General features: G+C 44.3%; 1 protein-coding gene across 1 annotated transcript in view; it reads left to right on the forward strand.

Moving 5' to 3' along the window:
- ANXA6 (annexin A6) overlaps positions 1–12,397 on the forward strand; it is an 88,908-nt gene that overhangs the window by 44,218 nt on the left and 32,293 nt on the right. Inside the window, exons 8-11 of the mRNA XM_040440363.1 lie at positions 957–1,013; positions 3,203–3,296; positions 10,186–10,281; positions 12,197–12,255. Coding sequence (XP_040296297.1) covers positions 957–1,013; positions 3,203–3,296; positions 10,186–10,281; positions 12,197–12,255 — 306 coding nt within the window. The remainder of the gene's footprint in view (positions 1–956; positions 1,014–3,202; positions 3,297–10,185; positions 10,282–12,196; positions 12,256–12,397) is intronic.

A 12,397-nucleotide genomic window follows, 5' to 3' on the forward strand; every position in this document is an offset into this window, starting at 1 on the left:
GCACCCCAGGACGGAAAGCAAACTACAACATGTTGCGGTTTGCTCCCCAGTCTGGGAACGCAACTAAACGGAACAGGATGCATTTTGGAGCACTCCGTTCTGTTCAGTTTAGTTTTGTCCCCATTGACAATGAATGGGGACAAAACTGAAGCCTTTTTTCCGGTATTGAGCCCCTATGACGGATCTTAATACCGGAAAACTAAAACGCTAGTGTGAAAGTAGCCTAAGATTCACCCATATTTGGGAAAATTCTTAAAATCATCAATTAGGGTACTTTCACACAAGCATTTTTCTTTTCCGGCATAGAGTTCCTTCACAGGGGCTCTATACCGGAAAAGAACTGATCAGGCATATCCCCATGCATTCTGAATGGAGAGTATTCTGTTCAGGATGCAGCAGGATGTCTTCAGTTTAGTCTTTTTGACTGATCAGGCAAAAGAGAAAACCGCAGCATGCTACGGTTTTATCTCCGGCGAAAAAAACTGAACACTTGCCTGAATGCCGGATCCGGCATTTTTTTTCCATAGGAATGTATTAGTGCTGGATCCGGCATTCAAAATACCGGAATGCGCAGACCGAAAAAAATGTGAAAAAAATTAATGCCGTATCCGTTTTTCCGGATGACACTGGAAAGACGGATCCGGCATTTCAATGCATTTGTAAGACGGATCAGGATCCTGATCAGTCTTATAAATGCCATCAGTTGGCATACGTTTTGACGGATCCGGCAGGCAGTTCCGGCGACGAAACTGCTTGCCGGATCACTCTGCCGCAAGTGTGAAAGTAGCCTTATGTGACCTAAATAAAATGGAAAAAATAAAATAGAAAAAAAAACAACATAAAGACATTTGTATCATAAATGATGTAGTAACCCATGGTTGTCTTTCTGGTTTCTATGCCTAAAAAAAAGCTTATATTATCTTATTGTACAACACTATGCTGGTCTTTTTTTGTAGGGCACAAGGGAAGAAGATGACATTGTGAGTGACGAGCTGGTGGCACAAGATGCCCAGGTAATGTCTTAAATCAAAAGCAATCACTATAATTTAAAGGCGTTTTCTGAGATTTTAATACTGATGTCATATTCTCTGATCCGACACCCGGGACCCCTGCCAATCAGCTGTTTGAAAAGGCACCGGCGCTCCTTTGAGCACCGCCGCCTTCTTGGAAAACCCGTTTAACATCTATATTGCTTATATAATGATTACAAAACTGATATTCCTGTAATATCATAGGGACATTAAACTACCCTACATTGGCATTGAAACGGGATGTTCCATTGGGACAATCCCTTTTTGTTAGGTGTCCCCTGAGGATAAGCTGTCGACAGGGAGTCCAGTGCTAGGACTCCCATGATCAGTAAGTGTTCCACCATAGGATATGAAGCATTACACAGTTCCCATGGAAATGAGTGGGCTGTCAGTAAACCATGAACATTTTGGGTCTTCCAGAACTAGAGATGCTCTTTGTGGCTGATCTTTGCTCTGGCCAATAGATTAGTGTCTAGAGGGGAACCCTTCTATTAATTCTGAATTCTTTAGTAGGGTATTTGAAAATTGGATTTCTAAATTTACATTCTCTTTAGTACTAGTACTTCAGTACAAGTCACCACCAGCATTATCCGATGCATGTGCAGTAGGCAGGGTGTACCTGGCTTAAAGGAGTTGTCCAACCCTTTAAAAATGAGGGCCTATCCTCAGGAAAGCCATCACTAACCTATTGGTTTGGCTTCAAAACCCTGCAAGCTTGGCGCTCATCTGTTCTGGAGTATCTCTGGCGCCGGAACTACGCAGCTACGTCCAATGGGCAGTGGACACTTATGGTTAGTGCAGCACTGCTCTCTTTAAAGTGAAAGTGAGCAGAACTGCAGTAACCATCTCCATCCACTGTACACCAAACTGGGCAGGGTGTACCTGGCATAATGGAGTTGTCCAACCCTTTAAAAATGAGGGCCTATCATTAACACTGACGGTGGGCACTAAAACTGATGGTTAGTGCAGCACCGCTCTCATTAAAGTGAAAGTGAGCAGAACTGCAGTAACCATCTCCATCCACTGCACAACAAACTGGGCTGAGTAATTCCGCCGCTGGAACTTCTGCTGCTGATCGGCAAGGGTGCGGAATTTTGGACTCCTGCTAATCAGTTTGGACAATCCCTTTAAGATAAACATACACTAATGTTCAGGTCCAGGCGGGAGGTTTCACTGAGCATATTCTGGATGCTGCCGATGGCTGGTGATGATGTGCTCAGCATGTGAAGCATCAATGAAGCCAAAGGGGAGAGTGGCTTTTGTGACTCCACCCCTGTAAATCCTGACAAATATTTTAATACGACATTTAAAGTTCTTTCTCTGTGTTAGGGCTCAGGTACACAAAGTTTTTTTTTTCGTGTCCGTTCCTTTTTCTTTAATGTGGAACAATTCACTTTAATGAGGCCGCAAAAAAACGGAAATGACTCAGTGTGCATTCCGTGTCCATATGTCTGCAAGGCAGTTCCGCAAAAAAATAGAACATGTCCTATTATTGTCCTCATTACGGAAAAGGATAAGACTGTTCTATTAGGGGCCAGCTGTTCCGTTCTGCAAAATGGGGAATACACACAGCTGATATCCATGTTTTGCGGATCTGCAATTTGCAGACCAAAAAACATCCAATGGTCATGTGCATGAGCCCTTATGTCGAATCTCCCAGAATATATGGTAAAAGAACATAGTTGTGAACCTGTTATTTTCCTGGATTACATTTTGGGTGGTTTGGGAGCCTAATCCTCATGACAGGTTCCCTTTAAGTATACAGTATATGTCAGTCAGAGTATCTCCATAATAAAACAGGTAGGATACATGTAAATCCAGACCACTGCACTGGCCTGAAATATGCAGCATTCAAGCAACTTTGAACATTGTAGTCCATGTAAATGGCCAGTACTACTCCCAGTATTATCCACCCAGTATGAAAACAGGACCCGTTACTTGGGAAAATTCTACATTTATCTTTGACCAGGTATGGCCTGACCCTCTAGTAAGTGGTCTGTATCCACTGAGAGTCACCGTATATTCTGTATATTCACCATTTTAGTTGGATAATGTTTTTGATTGATCCACCTTTACCAGTCAGGGATCAACGGGAAACGATGATGATGAACATTATTTACCATAATTCTACTTTTCCATACATATTTTATGTGAATAATCCATGTTTTCAGGAACTTTTTGAAGCTGGAGAAGCAAAATGGGGCACAGACGAGACACAGTTCATCTATATTCTGGGAAGTCGGAGCAAGACCCATCTCCAACTTGGTGAGTGAATATTTATTCTGTAATCTTGTGTAAATGTAGCAAAGCTGTGTTTGCTAGCTGTAGGAGAACCGAACTAAAGTTCAGGATTAATTAAAGGACCACTTTTATTGTACCTACAGTGCCTTGCAAAAGTATTCACCCCCCTTGACTTTTTTTCGTGTTTTGGTGCATCACAACCTGGAATTAACATGAATTGTTTGAGGATTTGCATCATTTAATTTACAGAACATGCCCACAACTTTGAAGATTTTGATTTATTTTTATTGTGAAGCAAACAACAAATAGGAAAAAATAACAGAAAAAGTCGATGTGCATAACTATTCACACCCCTAAAGTCAATACTTTGTAGAGCCACCTTTTGCAGCAATCACAGCTCCAAGTCGCTTTGGATAAGTCTCTACGAGCTTGCAACATCTTACCACTGGGATTTTTGCCCAGTCCTCCTTGCAAAACTGCTCCAGCTCCTTCAGGTTGGATGGTTTGCGCTTGTGAACAGCAATCTTTAAGTCTGACCACAGATTTTCTATTGGATCGAGATCTGGGCTTTGACTAGGCCATTCCATCACATTTACATGTTTCCCGTTAAACCACTCAAGTGTTGCTTTAGCAGTGTGTTTGGGTTCATTGTCCGGCTGGAAGGTGAACCTCCGTCCTAGCCTTAAATCACGCACAGAGTGGTAAAGGTTTTTCCTCAAGAATATCCCTGTATTTAGCACCATCCATCTTTCCCTCAACTCTGACCAGTTTCCCAGTCCCGGCTGCTGAAAAACATGGATGGTGTTCTTTGGGTGATGTGATGTGTTGGGTTTGCGCTAGACATAGCATTTTCTTTGATGGCCAAAAGGTTCAATTTTAGTCTCATCAGACCAGAGCACCTTCCTCCCAGGGGCGTAGCTATAAATGACTGGGCCCCATAGCAAAAAAAAATTATGGGCCCCCCCCCCCCCTTTAAATAATGCAGCTGTGCCTGCCAGGCTTGAGGTACAGCCGGATCTCAGCATCTTCCCTATTCACACATATACCTGCTCGCGCAGCTGCATTATTTATTTATTTGTGTGGTGTGGTAATGGTTAATGGCATTTTGGCGAAGAAACAGCCACCTAGGCTACTTTTACACTTGCAGCAGTGTGATCCGGCGGGCAGTTCCGTCATCGGAACTGCCCGCCGGATCCGCTGATTTTGATGTGACTGAAAGCATTTGTGAGACGGATCCAGATGAGGATCTGTCTCACAAATGCATTGCAAGAACGAATCCGTCTTGTATTTATTTTCACATTTTTACCGGTCTCATAGTGATAACTCTCTGAGTATAGATAATGTAGTAGATATCACCTGCAGCCCTATGTAACATCACAGATAACACAGTACTGGCTATCTGAGTACAGATAATGTAGTAGATATCACCTGCAGCCCTATGTAACATCACAGATAACACAGTACTGGCTATCTGAGTACAGAAAATGTAGTAGTGTTACCTGCAGTCCTATGTAAAACTACAGATAACACTAGAGCTGATAATGTGGTAGTGTTACCTGCAGTCCTATGTAAAAACCACAGATAACACTAGTGTAGATAACGTGGTAGTGTTACCTGCAGTCCTATGTAAAACCACAGATAACACTAGTGTAGATCATGTGGTAGTGGTACCTGCAGTCCTATGTAAAAACCACAGATAACACTAGTGTAGATAATGTGGTAGTGTTACCTGCAGTCCTATGTAAAAACCACAGATAACACTAGTGTAGATCATGTAGTAGTGGTACCTGCATCCTTAGTGTGCCTCCCTGTGTCTCTCCCACGGACTCCATACTGGCGGCGCTGCCTCCTCTTCCATCTTCTTCTTCCCCCGCACAGAATGTCTGTTGCAGCTGTGTCAAGACATAGGAACACTGTGGGCATGGTGATGGTGACACACAGGGAGAGACACACAGACACAGGTGACAGACACACACCCACACAGGGACAGGGACATACATATGGACAGACACTTATACGATGGCGAGATCGTCACAGCACCTGCTGTGTATGGGGCAGGCTCACCGCCGCAGTCCGCTCCATACATTGTCTCAGCTCAGCACCGCATAGTGAGTGGAGCACAACACTGCCTGCATGGCCCGGCTTATCATAATCTAGGCCATGCAGGCAGCCGCCTGAGACAGCGGTGAAAACCCAGTGACAACTCAGGCTTCTTTCACATCACCTTTCAGCCTTTCCGTTCTCCTGCTCCATTTAGGACTAGGAGAACGGAAAGGACGGATTCGGCACATAACTGAGCCGAACCGATCCTAAGGACCCCATAGACTATAATGGGGTCCGTTAGGTGTTCGCTCAGAAGAAGATTTTTGAAGCGGAGACAAAAGTCTTGCATGCACTACTTTTGTTTCTGCTCCAAATTCATCTTCTGAGCGGAAACCTAACAGACTTTATTATAGTCTATGGGATCCGTAGGCTCCGTTATGTTCCGAATCCGTCCTTTCCGTTCTCCTGCTCCTAAACTGAGCAGGAGAACGGAATGGCTGAACGGTGATGTGAACGAAGCCTCATATTGATCCTTTCTATACGGGCCCCCTTCTCTCTCTGTACAGGGAACACTGACAACTGTTGCGGTCCGCATCTTTTGCAGCCCTATTGAAATTACGGAGGCGGACCCAGAATTACGGTCGTGTGACTAGACCCTAAAGGTGGGTCATCAGCGACACTTGGTGGTGACAGCAGCGCTGAGTGACTGTAACTACTGACAACACCTACTAAGGACACGCTCTAAAGATTTAGCATGACAAGTACTACTTCTCCATGCTAAATCTTACAGCGTGTCCTAATTAGAAGTAAATGGGACATCATGGGAGGGGAGTGGTGCTGGCTGAGACTCACTATTTGGCTAATGGAAAAAGCTCAGTCACTGTGACATGGCTGAGCCTCAAGGGGTTAAAATTAAACAACTGGACAAAAGAAGGAAAAAAAAGAAAAAAAGGACCTTACTAGCTTGAAGACAGGCCAGCAGCAAGCAGGACAGGAAACAACTCTGCAGGGATGGTAGAAAGGCAGGAGCAGCCACACTGGTCACCCTCTGGTGATCACAGAAGAACGTGGGGCATGTCAGGAGGACTGCAGAAGGAGGAGGCAATGATAGGGTTATTTTCCTGGGACCCGGCCCCTCCTCCTGCAAGTGTCTCTCTCTCAAGGCTCCCGAGCTCTTTTCCCTGGCTGTGTGAGGAGGCGGAGCCAGGAGGCAGCATCGCACAGTCAGTGAATGAGAGGCAGCAGCACACTGCCTGCATGGCCGGGCTTATCATAAGCCGGGACATGCAGGCAGCGACATTTGGGACCGATCATATGCAGCTGCAGGAGTGAGCTGGCACAGTGGGCCCCGGCACTTGACCCACCCACACTCCAGCAGCTCACCTCGCACGCAGCTTCCTATTCTTGAAAGTGCCGCTCCAAGTCTGCGACTCCGCCTCCTCCACTTCCGGCCAATCACCTCCCAGACTGCCTCTCTACCTCCGCCCTCCAGCTCCGAGTCCGACTGCCCCCTATCCGCCCCCTATCACAGCACCACGGCCGGCCCGCTGGCCACATGAATTTGATTTTTATTTTTTTAATCCTCAGTCGGCGGCGGGCCCCCAGTGGCGTAGGGCCCCATAGCCATTGCTATGGCTGCTATGGCGATCCCTACGCCACTGCTTCCTCCATACATTTTGGGAGTCTTCCACATGCCTTTTTGCAAACTTACAACATTCCTTTTTGTTTTTATCTGAAAGTAATGGCTTTCTTCTGGCAACTCTGCCATAAAGCCCAACTCTATGGAGCGTACGGCTTATTGTCGTCCTATGTACAAATACTCCAGTCTCTGCTGTGGAACTCTGCAGCTCCTCCAGGGTTACCTTAGGTCTCTGTGCTGCCTCTCTGATTAATGCCCTCCTTGCCCAGTTCGTGAGTTTTTGGTGGGCGGCCGTCTCTTGGCAGGTTTGCTGTTGTGCCATGTTCTTTCCATTTGGTTATGATAGATTTGATGGTGCTCCTGGGGATCATCAAAGATTTGGATATTGTTTTATAACCTAACCCTGACTTGTACTTCTCAACAACATTGTCCCTTACTTGTTTGGAGAGTTCCTTGGTCTTCATGGCAGTGTTTGGTTAGTGATGCCTCTTGTTTAGGTGTTGCAAACTCTGGGGCTTTTCAAAAAATGTGTGTATATGTAATGACAGATCATGTGACACTTAGATTGCACACAGGTGGACATCATTTCACTAATTACCGTATGTGACTTCTGAAGGTAATTGGTTGCACCAGAGCTTTTTATGGGCTTCCTAACAAAGGGGGTGAATACATACACACATGCCAATTTTCAGTTTTCTATTTCTGAACAATAGTTTTATTTATATATTTTTCTCATTTCACTTCACCAACTTAGACTATTGTGTTCTGATCCATCACATAAAATTCAGATTAACACAACATTGAACTTAAGGCTGTAATGTAACAAAACACTAAGGGGGTGAATACTTTTGCAAGGCACTGTATGTGATTTTGTGTCACACAACATAAAAGGGGACATTTATGAAAACTGGTGCTAAGAAAAACTGGCTTAGGCTTTGTTCACATCACTGTTCAGCCTTTCCGTTCTCCTGCTCTGTTTAGGAGTCAGAGAACAGAAAGTACAGATTCGGCACATAACTGAGCCGAACGGAGCCTATGGACCCCCATAGACTATAATGGGGTCCGTTAGGTTTCCGCTCAGAGGAAGATTTTTGAAGTGGAGACAAAAGTCCTGCATGCACAACTTTTGTCTCCACTCCAAAATCATCTTCTGAGCGGAAACCTAACGGACCCCTGAACGGTGATGTGAACGAAGCCTTAGGGTGCATTCACATCACCATTTAGCTTTCCGTTCTGATCCGTCCAAAGAAGAGAGTGAGGGGGGAAAAAAAACAGAATCCAGTAAAAAAAAACTGATCCTGTTGCATCAGTTGTCATCCGTTTTAGCCATTTCCGTCTGAGATCCGATTTTTTGAACGGGAAAAAAAGTCCTGCGTGCAGTACCTTTTGTTTTTGTCTAAAAAACTGTATCTCGCACCCTTAGGCTACTTCACACTAGCGTTTTTGCTGGATCCGGCAGGGATCAGCAAAAACGCTTCTGTTAGGCTGAGTTTACATCAGCGTTCAGCCTTACCGTTCTCCTGCTCCGTTACAGGAGCAGGAGAATGGAAAGGATGGATTTGGCACATAACTGAGCCGAACGAAGCCTACGGATACCATAGACTATAATGGGGTCCGTTAGGTTTGCGCTCAGAGGAAGATTTTTGAATCAGAGACAAAAGTCCTGCGCGCACAACTTTTATCTCTGCTCCAAAATCATCTTCTGAGCGGAAACCTAACAGACCCCATTATAGTCTATGGGATCCATAGGTTCAGTTCGGCTCAGTTATGTGCCGAATCCGTCCTTTTACGTTCTTCTCCTCCTAAACGGAGAAGGCGAATGGAAAGGCTGAACGCTGATGTGAACTCAGCCTACTGATAATACAACCATCTGTATCCGTTATGAACGGATCCGGTTGTATTATCTTTAACATACCCAAGACGGATCCGTCATGAACTCCATTGAAAGTCAATTGGGAACAGATCCGTTTTCTATTGTGTCAGATTGTGTCAGAGAAAATGAATCCATCCCCATTGACTTGCATTGTGGCTCATGACGGATCCGTTTTGCTCCGCATCCCAGGACGGAAAGCAAACCGCAGCATGCTGCGGTTTGTTCTCTGGTATGAGAACGAAACGGAATGCATTTTGGAGCATTCCATTTTGTTCAGTTACGTTTTGTCCCCATTGACAATGAATGGGGACAAAACAGAAGCGTTTTTTTCCAGTATTGAGACCCTATGACGGCTCTCAATACCGGAAAATATTAACGCTTGTGTGAAAGTAGCCTAAATTGCCCATAGCAACCAATCAGATTGATCCTTTAATTTTCCAATTGAGCTCTAAAAAATGAAACGTGGAATCTGATTGGTTTCTATGAACAACTAAACCAATTTTTCTTAGCGCTGGTTCTGATAAGTCTCCCCCCCTGTCCTACCTCCAATCCTTTCATAAGTGACTGATGGGCTCTGTGTATACATGGCGATACACAGCAGCCTGTCACTCATTAGTAAAGAGGAAGTGGTAGGGGACCACCTTACCATTTGGGTCAATAGAAGAGTGGGCTATCCCCATAGTATTGCTACTCTTACATACTGTATAGTATACTGACACATTCTCTTTAAAGAGGACCTTTCACCGCTCCTGACATACCTGTTTTAATAGCTTTATGCATTCCCCATGTAATAACAATTATGGAACAGCTATTCCTTAATTATTTCTACTAGAAATACTACTAGTTATGAATGAATTGCTAGCAGTCTGCAGGAAGGGTACAGAGGGGAGGTAACCAGTTGGGGGTGTGTACCTGCACAGTCTGACTCTATCCAATCAGTGCTGCGATTTTCAGACTGTGCAGGTACACCCCCCAACTGGTTACCTCCCCTCTGTACCCTTACTGCAGACTGCTAGCAATTCATTCATCATTTCTAGTAGAAATAAATAAGGAATAGCTGTTCCAGAATTGTTATTACATGGGGAATGCATAAAGCTATTAAAACAACATGTCAGGAGTGGTGAAAGGTCCTCTGATCATCCGCTTTTGTGGAGCAATAGAACAGTATTCTGTGCATTGAAACAGTATGATCAGCAAAAGGCTTGAAATATGAGCTGTAGTGCCACTATTTGTATCCAGCCCACACAAAACAATGCGGGCCGTACCTAATCGGATTTCAGAAGTGTTGTGCTGTTAATCCCCTGGTCATTATGTTACTGCAGGTATATATTATCTTATATAACTCTTTCATCTTGCAGTTTTTGATGAGTATGAGAAAATTGCTGGCAAGACAATTGAGGAGAGCATAAAGGCGGAACTTTCTGGGGACATTGAGAAGTTGATGCTGGCCGTAGGTAGGTATTTGGAGGAACCCAATGCAAAATCGGTAAAAGGGCCATCCACCTAATATATGCCTGAATGTTCTTGGAAGGTACTGATTCTTCCTGCGAAAATCCAACTGGTAGGGACTCTTATAGGCTATGCTCCATGGGAAAAAGTATGCAAAACAGCTCTCCTCCAGAAGTAAGAAAACGGTCTCTCTGCTGCCACCTATAGGTAGCTACCCTGACATTTCTTTCCTGACCCTTTATAGAGCCTTGAAACATGACAAGGATATCATCCATGCCTAGTCACAATTCAAGACTCTATAATGGGCCGTGCATTGACTTTGAGGAGAGCTAGCTACATGTGGCAGTAGAGAGAGAGTTTTATTCCTCATGGAAGAGAGCTACTTTTGCATACAGTAGTTACATTGTTTGTAAGGCTGGACAAATGCATACACCCATGCATTTCAATCTGTTATCCTGCAAAGTCTCACTGCTGTCACAGTAAAGAATCCCCTTCTATGTTTGTATAGAAACCTTCTTTCCTCTAGACGCAGAGGATGTCCCCTCATCACGGTCACAGTCCTGGGGATAAATAGATTATAGGAGAGATCTCAGAATTTTTCGTGGACTAAATAACCCTAATTTTGATATTTCTAGGTCATTACCACCCATACCATTTATTACTTTACTTTCCTGCTGATGAACTCCCTGAAGTTCTGCTATGTCTTTCTTGTGCACTGCTGCCCAAATTGTACACAGTACAATAAGTCTAATGATTTGCGACGTGGTAGAACTATGTTCTATGCCCCTATTGTTGCACCCCATGATAATATTACCCTTGGCAGCAGCTCTATGACACTGGTTGCTGCAGTTAAAGAGAATCTGTCACCAGGAAATTCTCTGTTAAACCAGACACAATGCATTGTAGGCCTAGCTCAGTGGAAAGTAATAATTCCTTTCACATAGTGATCAATTGCTTCATTCTGGAGAAAAATACTTTTAATCCATATATAAATGGGAAGTTATGTGCACAGAGGGCGGGCCTAAGCCACTCTGCGTAACCTTGCTCCTCCTGCTTTCTCTACCAAACCCGCCATCTCACAGGGCTGTCAATAAGGATTATTAATTATCGCGGACCACCCAATTAAGTTTACTGTCAACTAGAATTCCTAAGTCCTTTTCCGTGTCAGTGTTACCAAGTGTTTTACCATTTAGTATGTACTGGTGACTTGCATTATTCCTTCCCATGTGCATAACCTTACATTTGTCAGTGTTAAACCTCATCTGCCACTTATCTGCCCAAGCCTGCAATCTATCCAGATCCCTCTGTAGTAGTATACTGTCCTCTTCAGTGTTAATTACTTTACACAGTTTAGTGTCATCTGCAACAATGTATATTTTACTGTGCAAGCCTTCTACAAGATCATTAATAAATATATTGAAGAGAATAGGACCCGAGACTGCCCCCTGTGGTGCCCCACTAGTCAGCGGCGGACTGGGAACTTAAAGTGGCCCTGGAAAAAAAAAACTAAAACTGGCCCCCATGTTGTAGGCGGGTTCAAATTGATATAGAAGGGGTGGAAACACAAGTAGGCAGGTACAACACAAGTAGATGGGGCCGACACAAGTAGGGGGGTCAGCAGTACCATAGTGCAGCAAAAAATACCACCCTGACAGAACTAAATATGAGCACATGATGCGCCCAGCGTTAATTACCACTGACAGCATAAGATCATTCTGTACTTGGCCAGCGGCAGTAATTAGCGCTTGGGCGGCACCGGGCCAGCGGGAAATTTCCCTGTAGGGTCTACTCCTGCCACTAATGAGAGTGACCCAATCAGAGTATGTGCCAGTAATAACCACCCTTTGTTTTCTATCACCTAGCATAATGAATGTTATCTCTGTGTTTGGCTGTTAATATATATTTTTATTGTCTTTGCAGTAAAATGCGTTCGGAGCATTCGAGATTACTTTGCTACTCGGCTCTGTAAGGCTATGAAGGTAAGTTTACTGTGCAGTGAATAGCACTGTCTCATGAACAAGCATCTCCCAGTCTACATACTTCAGAGAGTATCTTTTGTTTTGCATTGCATTTACTAATTTACAGTGCCAGGCTTTACTTCAACAGGGGCAAAGATTAAAG

This window comes from Bufo bufo, chromosome 1, assembly GCF_905171765.1.
Source record: "Bufo bufo chromosome 1, aBufBuf1.1, whole genome shotgun sequence".
Lineage (NCBI taxonomy): Eukaryota > Metazoa > Chordata > Amphibia > Anura > Bufonidae > Bufo > Bufo bufo.